The 19,153-nt window shown below is 36.3% G+C and overlaps 1 protein-coding gene across 4 annotated transcripts in view; it reads right to left on the reverse strand.

The window, feature by feature from the left end:
- Positions 1–19,153, reverse strand: part of LOC112669445 (E3 SUMO-protein ligase RanBP2) — a 92,844-nt gene that overhangs the window by 4,845 nt on the left and 68,846 nt on the right. For 2 of the 4 annotated variants that reach the window (XM_025462566.3, XM_025462570.3), the window contains exons 20-26: positions 13,566–18,723; positions 12,889–12,966; positions 10,171–10,338; positions 9,420–9,512; positions 8,669–8,847; positions 2,769–2,973; positions 1,284–1,385 (exon numbers count right to left, since the gene is read on the reverse strand). In XM_025462566.3, coding sequence (XP_025318351.1) covers positions 1,284–1,385; positions 2,769–2,973; positions 8,669–8,847; positions 9,420–9,512; positions 10,171–10,338; positions 12,889–12,966; positions 13,566–18,723 — 5,983 coding nt within the window. Of the gene's footprint in view, positions 1–1,283; positions 1,386–2,768; positions 2,974–8,668; positions 8,848–9,419; positions 9,513–10,170; positions 10,339–12,888; positions 12,967–13,565; positions 18,724–19,153 lie in introns of those variants that run through there. The other 2 variants (XM_025462578.3, XM_049115372.1) reach the window with 2 other exon arrangements.

The following is a 19,153-nucleotide window of genomic DNA, read 5'->3' on the forward strand; positions in this document are numbered from 1 at the left end:
AACTTGACATCAGTGAAGCTACAAATTCCAGCATAACAAAAAATACCTGAAGGTAATTTCTGAAAGTTTTACATGTGTTTCCGTAAGTGGCCAGTGTGTGAAACAAGTTTAATTATGTGAGAGGGAAAAACGCTATTCTGGGTTAGTTAAATCACATACATATATATCTTCAATAAAATTTATTCACCAATAAAATATATTCCCCAAATCAAGCACCTTCTATAAGAACTTAGGTGGTGCTATAATCAGATATATGAAAGACATTGCAAGAATAAAAAGTAATATGCCATAAACTTGAAACAATCAAGTAATGTATTATTTCCTACAAATGATACAAAATGCACTAAAAACAGAAAACCACTGAAAAAGATAGGAAACCTCACCAACTATTAATTTATCACAATAAATTAGCATAATCCTATATTCAAACCTGATCAACTGGAAAAATAGAAAACTATAAAATCATCTCCTTAAAAAATACAGATGCACAAATCTTGAAATATTAACAAAAAACAAATCCAAAACTATAATTAAAAGAACAATGAACCAGGCAGCCTGGGTGGCTCAGCGGTTTGGCACCACCTTTGGCCCAGGGACTGATCCTGGAGACCCAGGATCAAGTCCCACGTCAGGCTCCCTGCATGGAGCCTGCTTCTCCCTCTGCCTGTGTCTCTGCCTCTCTCTCTCTCTCTCTCTCTCATCAATCAATAAATAAAATCTTTAAAAAAAAAAAAAAAAAAAAGAAGAACAATGAATCAAAATCAAGGTAAATCCCAAACTGGAAAGGTGGTTCTGCATTTCAGGATGAGGAAAACTATTCACAGGATTTACACTGAATTAAGGGAAAATTCTTATGGTTTATATTAATAAATGTCAAAAATAATAGTAAAATTTAAAAGTCCTTCCTTTTTAAAACTCTAAACAGGTACGCCTGGGTGGTTCAGCAGTTCCGTGTCTGCCTTTGGCACAGGGCGTGATCCTGGAGTCCCAGGATTGGGTCCCACATCGGGCTCCCTGCATGGAGCCTGCTTCTCCCTCTGCCTGTGTCTCTGCCTGTGTCCCTGTGTCTCTGCCTCTCCTTCTCTCTCTGTGCCTCTCATGAATAAATAAATAAAATCTTAAAAAAAAAGTACCAAAAAAAAAAAAAACCCTCTAAACAAACTAGAAGGTGAAGATGAGGGAAGCAATGTCCAACTTAGTTACAACACTGTGCAAAGGACCAATTCTTTCATTTGTGCTTGATTCTGTAACATAATCATTAAAATCTCTCCTCCCGATCTTACCTTTAGAACCAAAAGCAAAATCCCCAGAATTACTGGAAGCCAAATCTGCAAATGACAGCCCTGTGCTACTTCCAAATCCAAATGAAACTGTTTTGCTTTCCACTGGCAAAAGGAAAAGAGTAATTTAATATTTCAATTATTATATACTGAACATCAAAGCTTTACTCCATATCCAGCGAGAATGGGGGTAGGACGTTCTATACTACCAAAGGGGTTAGGTGTGTGGTGTGCAATATTTGTCTTCTGGTTATCTCTCTAAAAAAAAGTTACAAAATACACCCAATTCTGAACTGATTCTTCAGTATTATTAAGTTAACAAGTACTTTCTCATGGAACACTACACCAAAAGCAATGCAAAAAAATCTTTTTCAAAAAATGAGATGTAGATTTATACTAAGCCGGATAATAGAGCTATATAGTTTCTGCTTTATAGAGTCCTCTACAATCTAAAACTATATTCATTCACAGGTAGGGTTTTAGGGAAGATCTCCATAAAATATTCTGTTCTCTCTTCTAAATAAACTCACAGACACACACAAAAATGAGTGTCGTATTTATATTTGGTCACCTGGAGTCTGGGGATCTTAATTCTGACAGTGTGTAGCACATGATCAATTTAGTGCTAAGCCTTAGGTGCATTATGTGAAAACATCTGAGATTTTAGGTATGAGATTACTCCTTTTCTAGCATATAAGACTCTCAAGTGCCAATAAATGTAGTAATTGTGCGTTATTCAACAAATTAGTAAAGGGACAAGCAATTATGAAGGAACATAATTAGAAAAGATTTCCCCCTCTTCTACTATCAATTGGACTGAAAAAACAAGTAGGAAAGCATATCAGATCTTAATTACTATAACTGATTAATGAAGCAGGTAGAGGAAAAGGCATTGAAGGAATATTACAAAAAATTAATCTTATTTTAATATCTACAATTACTTCATATGTAAATTTTAATATACTTCAGTGATAACAGAATTCAAACAATATTCAAAGGAGACTATTATCACAAAGAAAACTTTCACATAAGTATTCTCATTTATTCTCAGGTAGATAGGTCTGACTCACAATGCTTCATATTCCTTAATAACTACAACTCTAACAATAAAAATACATGTTTATTATCTTTGTTGACAAGGAAGTATGATTTTTCTGGTTATTATTACAAATATCTCATGGCAGGACGCCTGGGTGGTTCAGTGGTTAAAGCGTCTGCCTTCAGCCAGGTCGTGATCCTGGAGTCCCAGGATCGAGTCCCGCATCGGGCTCCCTGCATAGAGCTAGCTTGCTTCTCCCTCTCTCTCTCTCTCATATGAATAAATAAATAAATTTTTAAAAAAAATCTCATGCCCCTTTTATACATCTCAAAATTTGTTTTAAGGTAAGGGAGTTCTTAGAATTGACATTTAAGCCTATTTTCTCAAACATACAGGGAGGTGTACCTTATATAATATATGCCTAGGATTTTGAAAACATCAAATTTTACCTTGGCTTGTAGAATCTCCATCATTTTCCTTTCTAGTAGACAAATCTACAGGTTTGTCCACAGTTCCAGAAGAAATAGGTGATGAACTAATAGATTTGGCAATAAAATCAGTTTCTTCAGATTTACATAAAAATGGTACAGTCACTTTAGTCCCACCTGTATACACACTGTCAGCTGTGCTAGTTACTTCCTCATTCTGGGATTTCTGCAAAGAGGAAATAACAAATAATTATGTCATTAAATACTGATTGACAAAAAGGATCACACATCCTATTTTAAAAGAAATTAAGGGGGTGCCTGGATGGCTCAGTCTGTTGAGTATCGTCGTCCAACTCTTGACTTCGGTTCAGGTAATGATCTCAGAGTCCTGGGATCCAGCCCTGCTTGATATATTCATTCATTACCCCCCTGCCACCCCCACATCTCACCCTGCCCCTTACCCACCCTGGCTAGTGCTCTCTCTCTAAAATAGATAAAATCCTTAAAAAAAAAAAAAAAAAAACAAAACCCACAACTAAAAAGGAAATTGAGGACTTGGGAGTTCTAAACAAAATGAAATAAGCACATTTAACCTTATCTCTCCCAAAACCTATGATTGAAATGGACTGAAACAGATAAAGTATAAAAAGCCTCTGAAAGGTGGATTAAGAATCCCAAGACTTGAAATATAATCTGGTGGTTAAGAACTTTACAGGTCTTTTCCTTCCCTGTCAACCTATATCCCAGCCTGGGTGCTAGGGCAGTCCCAAAACTGAAGCTGCCAATGACAGAAATGGGAAAAAAAAAAAAAAAATCCCAAGAAAAGCCAACTTTTCCTGGCCAGGGGTTGGGGGACATCATGAAATGATATGTGTTGAATGATCAGAAAAAAACTTTAAAGAAGTTATTGCAACAATGCTCCAGGATATAGGGACAAATTTTTAGAACAAATGGAAAGATAAGAAGTTCTCAGCAAAAAAACTGAAGGTATAAAAAGAATCAAATGGGAATTTTACAACTGAAAAATACAATAACAAAAAGCTCTCATGGAACATTTACCCAAGAAAGACTACATTCTGGCCCATAAAAATGCACCTCAACAAATTCAAAAGTATATACTCAGTCCACAAAGGAATTAAACTAGAAACCATTAAAAAAAAGAAAAAAAGAAAAAAAGAAAAAGAAAAAAAAAAAAAAAAACTAGAAACCATTGCCAGAAATATAACTGGAGAAATCTCAAATATTTTGAGATTAAATAACACATTTTTTAAAATACATGTGTCCAAAGGTCTGTAGACAAATTAAAAATATTTTTAACAAAATAAATATGAAACTACAACTTATCAAACCTTATACAATGCAACAGAAACAAAGAAAGGAAACTTTATAGTAATGAATGTATATATTAAGAAGATCTATGGGGCACCTGAGTGGCCCAGTAGGTTGCTTAAGTGTCTGCTTTTTGCTCAAGTCATGATCACAGGGTTTCTAGAATGTCCCCAGGGTCAGGCTCCCTGCTCAGCAGGGAAGTCTGCTTTTGCTTCTCCCTCTTCCCTGGGCTCATGCTTCTTCCCTCTCTCTCTTCTTTCTCAAACAAATAAGATCTTAAAAAAAAAAAAAAAGACCTAAAACCAATAAACTTCCACCTTAAGAAACTAAAGAAGAGAGATATAAATGTAAAAAAGAGAAGAAATAATGAAAAGTATAGCAGAAATCAATAAAGCAGGAAATTAATGCAGAAAAAAATCAATAAAATCAAAAGCTGATTTTCTGAAAAGGTCAATAAAAATTGATAAACCTCTAACAGGCTAAACAAGAAAGATGCAAATTATTAATATCAGAAATGAAACAAGGGGCATCTGGGTGGCTCAGTCGGTTAAGCATCTACTTTGGCTCTGGGGTCCTGGGATCAAGCCCCTTGTGGGTCTTGTCCTGATTTTCCCCCTGCCCCTCCCCGTTTGTGCATGCTCTCTCTCTCAAAAAAATAATAAACTCTTGAAAAAAAGAAATGATAACAAGGCCATCACTAACTCACTTTTAATTGATGGATGTTAAAAGGGTAATAAATTTTAATGAATTTCATGAACAGCGTTAAATCCACAAATTTGATAACATAAAAAAATGGACCAATTCCTTCAAAGATACAACCTACCAAAACTCACAAATGAAACAGATAATCTGAACAGGCCTACATCTATTAAAGATCAATTAATATCCTTCCAGGACCAAATGGTTCAGTGGTAAATTCTATCAAACATTTAAGAAAGAAATAATAGGGACGCCTGGGTGGCTCAGTGGTTGAGCATCTGCCTTCAGCTCAGGTCCTGATCCTGGGGTCCTGGGATGGAGTCCCGCATCAGGCTCCCCACAGGGAGCCTACTTCTCCCTCTGACTGCGCCTCTGCCCCCTCTCTGTGTCTCATGAGAGTCAGGAAGGAAAGAAGGGAGGGAGGGATGGAAAAAGAGGAAAAAAAAAAAAAAGAAAAAGAAAGGAAAGAAAAGCAATTCCCACAATGTCTTCCCACAATTCCCACAACTTCCACAATTTGCTTCAGAGGCAACACTTTCTATCAAGCAAAAATTAATAGGAGAAACAGACAAATCTATAATTATGCCTAGCAACAGTTCACTCAATGATAAAAAGAACAAGGAGACAAAAAAATTAATCAAAGATATATTGAAACTTGGACAACACAGAACACAGTATCAACTAGTTTCATCTTAACATTTATAGAACACTCTACCCCAAAAGAACAGACTATACATTCCTCTCAAGTGCACACCAATCACCAAGACAGCCTTCATTAAGCCTATAAGAACTAAAATTACTCAAAATATGTTCACAGACAATAATGGAATTAAATTAGAAATTAGAAACAGAATATCTGGAAAATTACCAAATATTTGGAAGCAACATACTAATACATATATCAAAAAGAGTATCTCAAGGGAAATATATATTTTTAATTGAATGTAAATGAAAATACCACACAGTAAAACTTGTGGGATAGAGCCGAATAGTTCCTAGAAAGAAACTTACAGCACTAAATATACTAGAAATGAAGAATGGTCTTAAATAAGTAATTTACAGTTCTACTGTAAGAAACTAGAAAAAGAGCAAAATAAATTGGAAATAACCTTCCATGAATCAATAAATAAACTGTGGTAGATCCACACAATGGAATACTTAGTGATAGACAGGAACAAACTATTACTACACACAATAACTTAGGACAAATCTCAAGGGCATTATGCTAGGTGAAAAATGCCAGTATCAAAGATTACACACTGTAGGATTTCATTCAGATGTTAGATGTTTTGCTTAGGAAAAAGCAAAAATATAGAAACAGAAAACACCAGCTGCTAGAAGATATAAGTGGGAGAGAATCTGAATACAAAAGGATGATATGAAGGAAACTTTGGGAGATGTATCCTATCTGTGGTGAAAATTATAAAAATTCAGGCATGTGTAAGAACTCAGAAAACAGACACACAAAGTGAATTTTACTTCTCTAAATTAAAAAAAAATTACTACAAATAAAAAAAGTCTTTATTTCTTAACATACCAAAGCATTAGGAAAAGAGAATTCACTCTATGTTTGTGTCAAACATTTTATGCTATCATAACAGTATTATTCCTAATAGCCAAAAAAGTAAAACCAACCCAAATGGCCATTAATAAATGAATGGATAAATGAAATGTGGTATATCCATACAATGGAGTATTATTATTCAGCCATTAAAATCAATACATACATATATATGCTACAATGTAGATACACCTTGAAAACATTAAAGAAGCCAGACACAAAGGCCACATATCATCAGGACTTTTTTTTATAACAAATGTCCCTAACAAGCGAACTTTATAGAGACAGAAAGTCCATCAGTGTAGTTTCTAGGGCTGGAGCAGCTAGGGGGAAATGGGGAAGAGTGAGGACTATTAAAGGTCAGAGGTTGTCTTGGGGTAATAAAACTGTTCAAAACGGACTGTGGTAATGGTTGCACAACCATGTAAATATACTAAAAACCAGTGAATTGTACACTTTAAAATGGGTGAATTGTATGGTATATAAATTATATCACAATAAATGTTACCCAAAAAAAGTTGGCTAGATTGTTTGGGTGATAGGAAGGGTTTTAATTCAGCTCCTAATGCATCCTCAGACAAATCAAATTACTTCTGTTTTGTTCAATACTGTATCCCCAATCGTCAGCATAGTGCTAGCTCACAGTGAACACTTATAAACAGAGGACACTTAAGCATTTTATGCAACAGATGCAAATCCAAGGTAAAGTAGACTGAGTATAAAGATAAAGCAGGAACAATGCATTCTGAGAGAATGTAAATTACATCTCTTAGAGGGTATTTTAGCTTTAATTGTTTTTAGTTTTCTATTTCATCTCTGTGTATTAAAGGATGCTTACTCTCCTCCAAAATACAGCTTATTGTGGCATTTTTTTCAATCTTTATAGAGATTTATCACATTTAACTTTGGTACTAAAAGTATTTTTGGACAGTCACTAATATTAATATTTAATGAAGATCGTGAAGAGTGTTACAGGACATTTTAATTTATAACAATGAGGAAGATTTTAAAATAACACAACTGTCGCTTCAAATAAGGTATCAAACTCCTATAAACAGCATGGTTCACAAAACAATGACAAAAGATACCAAGTCCTTGTATACTGGCTAAAGTGGCACCACAAGAAGGAAAAGAATAAATGATGTACAATTCAATCTGTGCATCAGAACTGAAATTATTTTTCAGTTTTAAGTTTTCAAATAAATGAATTTTAAATCAATAACTAATTTTAAGTTCTGCACATAAAAGGCCATGTTTAAATCACTGTATAAATTTGCATAATCCAAATTTATATTAATATGACTTTACTGTATTTGTTGAATGAATAACTACATGATAAAGCCTCTAGCATCTAGCAATTAGAGTAACAGCCATTACATATTGTGTACTTCCAGTGAGTCCACGCAAACTGTTAAGTAATTTGAAATACACTTTAGATTCAACATAGTGAGGCCACTGCTGTAAAAACTTCAGATTTCCACAAATAAATCTGTCGTTATAAATGGGAAAGTGGTATCGTTACATCCACTGATGGTCATTAATTTTATGTGTACTGATGAATTAAGCTTAAACCTACACATCCTAGGTGGCCAGCTAGACTCCTCAGAGTCAGAAAGACTAACAAAGAGTAATCAATTTCTTAGAGACTCAGACCATGTGTTTACACCACACATCTCTCTCTAGTCACATATCCTTTAAATAAACCACTGCATTTGTAACTAATTCCAGGACCCTACTTCAATAACCATCTCTCTAACAAAACAAAACAAAACAAACAAAAAACAGTATTACTTGAAGGGCAGGAACGTTCTGAATACATGCCAATATTACACTGTAAGCAATTATTAGACAGGGACTTTGTCTTCTCTTTTCTGTGGAATACAAATTAAGATACCATTGTGTTGATAGCTATTAAAATTATCACTACAATTGAGCTAAGAAAGTAATCAAATGACGAAACTGACAAACCAAGGTATAGGCCAAGGGAACTGAGTCTCAAATGCTACTTCGTATCCACTCTGCCCATCACAAAATAAACTCATGAAAAATGAACTACTTAATATCAATCTTGGTATTGTGGTAATAACACTCTTAGGGATATCTACTCAGTCAATTTCTCCCATCCCCACAAAAATCCAACATACACATAAGGATGAACCTTTACAGTCCTCTATGTAGAACAAAATTCCTCCTCCTTTGGCCAAAGCTGATTAGTAAATAGACACCTATTTTCTAACCATGACACATTATTACCATTTGGTAAGAACATTCTAGTCTACTGCCATCAACAAAAGCAACTGAGCCAGAAGGAAAATAATGGAGATGCTCTTACCTGAGAGTCCTGAACTTTTTGAAATTCTGACTGAAAGTCTTCCCCATTTCCATTGTCCTCATCAGTATCACTGCAGACTCCACAAAAAAATGTAGGTGGAAGCTTTAACGTATCTGCTTTTGCCTTCTCTTCAACTGTTGGTTTCTTTTCCCAAACAATAACACATTCTTTTTCATTATCTGAAAATCCCACAGAATAAAAGCAAAAGAAAGTTATAGAAGTCCAACTACTCTCCAAAAGAGATCCTCAATACAATTTACAGATTACAGACCCAGATAGCAATACCTATGAATGCTAACGGAGAACAAGGATACCCATGAAAACAATGTTTTACACTTCATGTTATTTTCAAATATTTTAAATCACCCGTAGGAATAGTACATGAGTAAAACTGGTAATTATAAAAATGATCAGATTAGAAGATTCCTTTTAAACAGAAGATTTTTTTAAAAACACATTTTAACTGGAGTGGGATGCCTGAGTGGCTCAGTTGGTTAAGCATCCGATTCTTGATTTCGGCTCAGGGTTCTGAGATCAACACCTGCATCAGGCTCCGCACTGGGCATGGAGGCTGCTTAAGATTCTCTGTCTCCCTCTCCCTCTACTTCTCCACCCTCTTCTTTCTCTCTCTCCCTCTCATAAATAAATGTATAAAAATTATAAGTAATTTTAACTTAGCATAACTAGCAATTTTAATTTAACATACCTGTTAGCGTGCTCGCTTCGGCAGCACATATACTAAAAAACATACCTGTTAGCTTTTCTTCTAATGGTCTACATTTTTCTGAGTCATCCAGATAGAGTTTTCCATTAAGTTTCTTGACAGCTGTTTCGAAATCTTCATCTTAAATTATAATTGATTTTATTAAATAAAAAAAGTTTCTAGTAAGTTCCAGGAATTTTTCTAGCCACAAATCTAGAAATTATCCTCCAACTTCATACCTTCCCTTACTCCCCACACTGAAAAAACACCCAATTGTACCAATTCTATCTTCCTAATACCTCTCCTAACATTACAGAAATTTCATTCAGGCTCTCTTGTTTGAGCTACTCTATTATTTCAGTTCATCTTCCTGTCTCCATGTCCCACAACCCAATCCTTTACACTACTAAATTCAACTGGTCCTACTGAAACTTTCTGAACATGGTACGACCCTGGCTAAAAAATTCTGATATGGCTCACAAAGTTTTCCATAATCAAACACCCATCTGCCTCATTACTCTCTGATCCCTCTAAGTCTACAGGGAAATTAGGACTGTTTTCAATTCTCTCAAAAATGCCTGCTCAACTCATAGTAGGCATCCATAAAATCCTCACTTGGTAAGTGCAGTTGTTTCAATCATTACATCCATTGACTATTTATATACATATAGACAACTACCTACAAAGACAGCAGTGATGGGTTCTAAGAGGCAATCTTAAAAATGATTTAAATATACCCCCCAATTACTAAGACTAGCATGAAAAGAATGTTATGTGTTTAAAATAACAAAAGGCTTACCATCCTCTTCTTCACTAACATAATCTGGCTTATTCTTATAGCAGAAGAAAGTTGGAGGAAGTTTAAGTTTGCTTGCAAGAGCTTTTTGCTCAGGGGTGGGCGTTAACTCATATACAATGAAAACATCATCATCTGAGGAAGGATCTTCAGGTTTTTCCTTCTCTTTTGCTATAAAACAAGTCCAAAAAAATTATAAAGACAAGATATTACATAGGTATTAACATCAATATCCTAACTGAAAATAAAAACCATGGGACTTATCTTTAGGTTATAATATAGCATGGTGATGAAAACACCAATTGTGATGTAGACAGAGCTCTGTAAAGAATTATAAGCCTGACTTAACATTCTGTCAAAAACCCTTAATGAACAAGGAATCTATTTAAAACCAAAAAAATATTTCATTTACTCACTGATCAAGAAAAACTACTATTAATGGTTATAATTGTAAAAGGTATTTATAGAGTGTTGCCATAACCATATTTGGCATGCTAAACAATAGTTTAGCAAAATATCCATGCATTTGCAACAATGGAAAAAACTTACAGAAATCATGAGCATAGATTAGTATCAATACGAAACTAATGCAAAGCTAACCTTGATTAGTTCCTACAAGGAAAGTTAACAATTGTCAAGGATGGCGAGTGATCAGTTATACCAGTTTTGCATATTTCCAAGCAGATAACATATAAAACCAAATCAAAACCCACTGTTATCCTAGGGGTAAGTAATACTGTAGGAATCTAAGATCATTTTAATAGCTGAAAAACAACAAAAGCAAAACACAAAGAAAAAAAAGGGATTCTTCATATGATATGCTGTTGTCTATAAAGAAGAGTATCTGGCAAAGGGAACAGATAACAAATCATGTGCCAACTGGTGCTGTCCAAGATGGTACCTTAGTCACATGTGGCTATTAAAGCACTTAAAATGTGGCTAGTCCAAACTGAGTCCTACTCCAAGTATAAAAATACACTCTTGGGGCACCTGGGTGGCTCAGTCAGTTAACCGTCCAATTCTTGATTTTGGCTCAGGTCTTGATCTCCAGGTTGTAAGATTGAACCCTGCATGGGGCTCCACATTCAGTGTGCAGTCTGCTTGAGATTCTCTCTCTCCTCTCTATTTGCCCCTCCCATTTGTGAGCACACTTTTGCTAGCTCTCCCTCTTAAAAAAAAAAAAAAAAATACACACTGGATTTTGAAGACTTTGTACAAAAACAAAAAACAAACAAAAAAAATATGAAATCTCTAATTTTTGTATTGATTAGAACTTGAAATGGTATTTCAGATATAACTGGATAGATTATTAAAATTAATTTCATCTGCTTCCTTTTTTCACTTTTTTTAAATTCTGTTTTTTAATGTGGCTATTAGAAAATTCTAAATTACATACACAGGTCATATTTGATCTGATCTAGAGAACTGGAGCCCTTTTACAAAGTTAAACTTTCCTTTTACTCTCCTTAAATAGAAAAACATGGTATCAATTACAATACTGTAAGATACAGATTCTTATTCCAAATCTGCTGTTAGCTAGTAAAGACAACTTGGGCACTTCAGATAGCCCAATCAGGCCTGTTTCCTCATGTCTATATCCTCCATCCCTAAGGTCCTTCGGGGCCCTGACATTCTTGGACTTGAAACAGAATAAGGCTCTTCATCCTACTGTACTATACTGGTAAATTTGCTCTTAGGCCAGGGATACTTTTTTTTTTAGGATTGTATTTATTTGACAGAGAAAGAGAGAGAGAGAGCAGAAGCAGGAGGAGCAGCAGAGAGGAAGAAGCAGGCTCTCTGCTGAGCAGGGAGCCAACGCAAGGCTGGATCCCAGGACCCTGGGAACATGACCTGAGCTGAAGGCAGACGCTTAACCAACTGAGCCACCCAGGTGCCTGGGCCAGGGATTCTTAACCCAGGGTCCCATAGTATGCATGCAAGTATATGTCATTTACAGGAAGAAGTCCACACTTTCACATAATTTCTCAAGGAATACATTCTTAAGAATGAAGGTTAAGAGCTGTGTTAGCTAGTATTATGATTGGTATACTTTAAAAATGATGGGCCCCAAAATCAAGGATTGTCATTTTATCACTGAACATAGTTGGGCTGCTCAAGATATGTTATTAGATACTAATAAACAGTTTACATTTCCCTACCCTTGCTCCTGAAGGTCTTCAATAGACCCCCCCCCACTTCCTATTATTCCTCTCTAATACCAACATTGACTTTTGTAACATACCAGGTATATAATGGTCGCTATTAAAAACGGGGTCTACTTTCAAATATTATTTTTCTAAACCCTGTCCAAAAGGATAACTAAAAGGGAAACTGTTCCATGTGTATACATGCTCACAAACATTACCTTTGGCTAAAGATAAATGTTAGAAAAACACAGGTCTTCATTAAGCAGAGTCGAAAATAATACAGTAACAAAGTACAAAGCAGCAAAAGGTAAAGACCACATGGATCTATCTCAAAATATTGTTGTACAGGAGTGAGAAAACATGATATCTGAGTACATTAAAAAAACAAAAACAGTATTAAAGGGTATCATACACCACCAGTCAAAAAGTACTTGTTTAAACAGACATTCTTTTAACATGCACATTGTAGTGTTAAGTCCTTAATTTCATACAGCCAGTTATTTTGCAAAGGACTACCAGCTCCTTTAAAAAAAAAAAAAAAAGTCATCTCATACTGAGAATACTAGCTCTATACCTTTGTTTTCAGGCTGTGAGGAAGGGATGCTGGTCCAAAAAGCCATTGGATTAGATTTAAAAAGGCTAAAATTAAATCCTAGAAAATAAAGAGTATTTTGTTTTTGAACATTTTGAGAATCAAAGTGAATGTGATTTTAAAATACAAAAAGCCAGAGACCCTCAATTTATACCAATTTGGCTGTCTCACATATTCATTTATCCTGGTAGTTTCATTCTTTGATCATTTAATAAATAGTGGTAAGACTACCTTATATATATGTACATCTCAGTACCACGTTTTTTGAGTGACAAGAGAATACTACATTGAAGAATGAACACTTAAAAAAAATGAGACTTGAGTTAATGTTTGTGATTTAAGTACGAGTCACTAAACTTTGGTACTATATTAGGTTCTTGCTCTCTGCACTAAACATGATATAAATATCTTCCAGTTACTCAGATCTCCTAAATGACCTACACACACCCACTCTTTGTTGCTATTTAAACAGTCACAGGGAAACACATTTAGGGAGAAAAAAAAAATCTATACCAGTATTTTCACTGTTCATGAAGCACTGTGTTTATGACCCAACTTTTACTAAAACATTAGTACTCTACAAAGAGTATATGCGTTAAGCAAAATAGTTACAAATCAATGGAAGAAAAATTTGCTCACATTAAAGACTAAGTGCTTACCCTTTTCTGGTGTTTTAAATGTGTAATTAGTTGAGGACTCCTCCTTTGGAAAAGCAAAGAGATTTCTGACTTTGCCGTCTGAAGACTGTTTGCTATCTGAATTCTTCGACTCTTCACCATTAGGTTCCACTCTTCTTTCAGACCCACTCTTGACCACTGAACTGACTTCACTGCTGTTATTTTTCAAAGGTGCATTAAAACTAAATCCAAACAAAGACCCAGTGGCTGAACTGTGACCAAACGCAAATGGTTTTGATTTTTCACTACTGAAAATACTTTTAACAGACTCTGAACCAAATACAAACTTCGGAGGAGAAACCACTGCTTTTGTTGTTGCTTCAGATGTGCTAGATACTTCTCCAACTTCTGAAGTTGCGTCTGCTGTGTTATCATCCTGAGTTAAATCTGTCCGCTCTCTTGTGGTTTCTTCTAATACAGCTACAGCAATTTTGCCACATGGAGACTCTCTGGGAGTGGTTGAACGAGAAACATGAGGTGTTATCAAAGAATCTTTTTCTTGTGCTATTTTTGCTTCATCAAATATTTTCTTAAATGAGTCTGCAACATCCTGTAGTTTAAAGCGGACAGCTAAATGTTCTACTTTTCTTTCCCCATCTGCAAAATCACAGGCAGTCCACACCCACACTCGTTCTGTCCCTTTCATATTTTGCAAAGTCATGTCTGGAGTTATTCTGTGATTGGCACAAAGTTTTAACACCTGGTCCCTTCTCATCACGATGCGAACTTGCTTGTTATCATAATTCTGTAAAATCTTTATATCACCAATGCCTCTTTCTTTCCACTGACCAACATCTTTATCATACCTATAGAGTTTTGCTCTGTGACTAAAAACAACTTGTTCATTTTCCTCACCACTGGACACTTCCACTAGATCAGGCAAAGGTACAACAGGTTCAAAATACTGTCCATCTCTCTCTTCTTCTTGAGTAACATCAGATTCTTCATCAGTGCCAACTGAGGTACCACTCTGATTTAACTTGGCAGGAGACTTAGATGGACTCAAAGCAGATTTAAAACTAAAGTTAAATCCTGTTGTTGACTCACCAAAGCGGAAGAGATTTTTCCTCACGGGGCTACTTGCCAATGGAGAAGCATGCACTGAGCTACTACTCACACTATCATCCAAAGCATCTTCCCTTAAATCATAGTTGTCCCACTCCAGTGTGGGCCCTGTGTTTTCGGGATTTGGCTTGCTGATTGTATCGGAGGCATTGGCAGAACCTGCATCAGAGCTCTCACTCTCTCCATCAGTGACTTTTGTTTGATCATTTGTCAAAAACGTTTTGAAATCTTTTAATCCACTCTTCATTTCTTCTGCTCTCTGGATTAACTTGGCAGCTCTGCCAGTATCTACAAGTTTATGAGGAGTCTGAAGTGGTATATCTAATAGAAGTCTCTGGCATTCCTCAAATTTCTGTTTGAATTCTTCAGCCAGCTCTGGTGTTTTAAATTTTGCTGCCAACTGCTCTAGTTTGGCATCACCATCAGAAAAATCACTCGCTAACCACATCCATGCTCTGTCAGAGCCAGAGAGAGGCTTCAGGTTCATGGTAGTTGTTATCCAATGATTAGCACACACTTTTAGTACCTGTTCTCTTCGCATTAGCATTCGCAGTTTGCCATTTACTTCATTCTTGAGAATTTTTAAGTTTCCCAGGCCCCTTTCTTTCCACTGACTTATCTCAGCATCAAATCTAAATAATTTTACCCGCTGTGAATAAAGAACTTTTTCATCTTCTTCTCCTGTTACAAGTTCCACTTTTTCAGGCATCTGAACTACTGGTTCAAAATGGATGTCATCACTGTCCTCAGTCCGATAGGCATCATCATCTTTCTCAAGGTCAGCAGAAGTGTCAGCTTTATCAGCCATTTTACCACTTTGTGATGAGAATAATTTTTCTCCCGCACCTGAAAATCCTTTGAAATTAGGGTCTTTTTTGCCAAACTGAAATCCTTCTCCTGAAGTTGATTTTGCAAGATCTGCAAAGGTAAAAGTGCTACCAGTTTGACCAAAAATCACACCACTATCATTCTTCTGACCACTGATATCCTGAGCCTGAACACCAGTGTCATTTTCAAGGGGCTTTTCACTTTTCTTCTCTTGATTTCCAGGCTCCTGAATGCCAAATTTAAATCCATCAGCAGACATAGGGACAGAAAAACTAAATCCTTCTTTTGTTGACTTAGAATCTGTACTAGAAGAACCCTGAAATGTAAATGAAGGTGTACTTTCTTGATCCACATGCCCAAATTTAAATCCTTGTTCTGTAGTACCAAATTTAAAAGCTTTTTCAGAAAAGTTACTTTTAAATCCTGTTCCAATCTGACTTCCAGAAGAGTCACTTAACTTAGTTTTTGAGCCCAACGCGAAAGCTGAAGGAGCTTCTGCAACAGGTTTATGAGTTGGTTTAGAGGCATGACAAGCCACACATTTTAAGGAAGAACTCTCATTTTGCACAGAGCAAATACTACAATCCCACTGTCCTTCCTTCTTGGTGAACATTCCTTCAAATCCACTCTTTGGAGCCTTGCATGTATCTGATGAAGCAGGTGCTAGACCAGCAGAAGCAGGCTGATTTTGTTTACTTGGATTCTGGCAAGCAACACACGTGGTAGCACTTGCTTCATTTCGCACTAAGCAAATACCGCAATCCCACTGTCCTTCCTTCTTGGTGAACATTCCTTCAAATCCACTCTTTGGAGCCTTGCATGTATCTGATGAAGCAGCAGGTGCTAGACCAGCAGAAGCAGGCTGATTTTGTTTACTTGGATTCTGGCAAGCAACACACGTGGTAGCACTTGCTTCATTTCGCACTAAGCAAATACCGCAATCCCACTGTCCTTCCTTCTTGGTGAACATTCCTTCAAATCCACTCTTTGGAGCCTTGCATGTATCTGATGAAGCAGCAGGTGCTACAACAGCAGAAGGAGGCTGATTTTGTTTACTTGGATTCTGGCAAGCAACACACGTGGTAGCACTTGCTTCATTTCGCACTAGGCAAATACTACAATCCCACTGTCCTTCCTTCTTGGTGAACATTCCTTCAAATCCACTCTTTGGAGCCTTACTTGTCTCTGAAGTACTAAACTTAAAAGAGGCAGGTGCTGGAACAGAAGAGGTGGATAGACTTGGTTTACCTGGATTCTGACAAGCAACACATATTGTAGCATTTGCTTCATTTCGCACTAAGCAAATACTGCAATCCCATTGTCCTTCCTTCTTAGCAAACATGTCTTCAAATCCACTCTTTGGGGTTTTACCTATCTCTGAAGTACCAAACTTAAAAGAAGGAGGTGCTGAAACAGAAGAAGTAGGTAAACTCTGTTTTCTTGGGTTCTGACAAGCAGCACACTTTGCAGAGCTTCCATCATTTTGTACAAGGCATACACTGCAATCCCACTGTGCCTCCTTCGCAGAAAAAACAGATCTGAAATCACTGTTAACAGACTTAGGAAGATCTCCCTGGCCAAATTTAAAGGAAGCTTGCTGAACAAATGAAGATCCACTTTTGTTAGCAGCCTTTGCATTCTGGCATGCAATGCACCTAGATACAGTAGGTTCATTTCTGACTAAGCAAATACTACAATCCCAATGACCTTCTTTCTTTGGAGTCATCGATGCAAATCTATCTGAAGTATTTTCTGGGTCAGTTTTAAGAGCAGACACAGTTTCAACTAATGGTGGGCCAAGGAGTTCTTTCTTGTTTGGGTTTAGATTCTGGCATGATACACACTTCTTAGCAGTTGCAGCATTCTTTAATGAGCAGCTATTACAATACCACCAAGACCCTTCTTTCTTTGCAATTTGAAATTCAAAATTCATGTTACCAGCATCAGATTTGCAAATATCTTTGTTATCGTGACTCATGGGTTCTTTTACAATTCTCATAGCCTGATTTGTTGTTGTGGCTACATTTGCTCCTAAGGCTTTTAAAATGCTTTGGGCCTCTTCAAACTTGCACTTAAAAAGTGCTGCTTCCTCAGGAGTTTTGAATCTAATAGCAAGTTGTTCTGGTTTAGGCAACTCATCTGCATAATCAAGAGCATGCCAAACGAAAGATCTATCAGAGCCAGCATTTGGGGTCAGTTTCATATCTGGACTGATGTAATGATTTGCACAGATTTTCAATACTTGTTCTCGTCTCATCAGAAGACGAATTTTACCAGATGTTTTATGCCTTAGAATTTTTACATTGCCAATTCCACGTTCCTTCCATTCTTTGGATTCTACATCAAAACGAAACAATTTTGCACGATTGCAAAAAAATTCTTCTTCATCTTCCTCACCAGTTTTTACTTCAATCTTATCAGGAAGAGGTACCACAGGCTCAAAGTGAGGGCCATCATCATCGTCATCACCATGGGCACTCCCTCCATCTGTTTCATGACTCTTGTTGGCCAGCTCTGGTGCAGGTGTTCCAAATACTGATTTCCCTGGACCGTGGAAAGTAAACATGTCATCACTTCGACGAAAACCAGAATTCTTTTGCTGATTTGGACCCATGTTTTCAGTAAATGAAAGTCCAGGCACATTTTTGCTTCCAAAACTGAACATATTTCGAGGTCCAACGGTTTGACTAGCTTTTGATCCACTGTAGCCATCTCCTTGCAAAGGTTTATCTGAAGTTAACAGACCTAAAAGGCTTTCATTACTATTGTAAGCTGTGGAAGGGGGCTGTGTCACAACCTGCGGTGAAGAAAAGGTAAAGTCACCATCATTTGATTTGAAATTGGAGTTAAATTTAAAAGGAGTTGGCTGTGTTGTGTGTGCAGGTGCTGTCAAAGATGGTCTTATTCCTTCACCTGGCACAGGCTGAACAAAATTAGTTTTCCCAAATTCAATAACCTTAGATTCTGCTGATCTTGAAGCATGAGCTGCAACTGGGGGTTTTGTAAAATAACCTGGTTCTGGCAAAGGTGGATTTGTGCTTGTTTGTTGAACATTGTAATTAAAGTAATCATCACCCCTGGGTGATAGAATTCCTGTTGCAGGAGACTCAAAGCGCAATGGAGGACCATACATCTCTTGAGAGAACATACAAGCAGATGAGCTTTGGACTGGTGGTGTATGCATCTGTTGGGAATAGGCATATATATGTTGCTGAGGTGGAAGCCTATTCATGCCATAAACTGGGCCCTAAAAGAAAAAAAATTAAAAATTTTTGTAGGTTGTCCACAATACTACAGATAACTAGATACCAATTCTCACAAACTACAAACATGAGCATTATAAGGTAAAGATATCATTAAGGTATGTATCACAGCATTGAGAGAAGACATTGCTTACAAAGATACTTACAGTTATACTCCTTTCTTGGTATATAATGGAAATTACCTTAACTAATGACAGAATTTTAAAAATCCAATTCTACAATAAATGCATAGAATAATTTTCTTCTTTATTCCTAAATAATGTGTCAAATGATGTTAACAATAATGATGATGATGATGGAGACTAACATTTATCAAGCATTTACTAATGTGCCTAATGGGCACTATCCTAAGCACTTTATATAATATCTCATTTTAATATCCTCAAAAACCCTATGAATTAAGGGATTATTATC

This window comes from Canis lupus, chromosome 10 (assembly GCF_003254725.2).
Source record: "Canis lupus dingo isolate Sandy chromosome 10, ASM325472v2, whole genome shotgun sequence".
In the NCBI taxonomy this organism is placed as follows: Eukaryota; Metazoa; Chordata; class Mammalia; order Carnivora; family Canidae; genus Canis; species Canis lupus.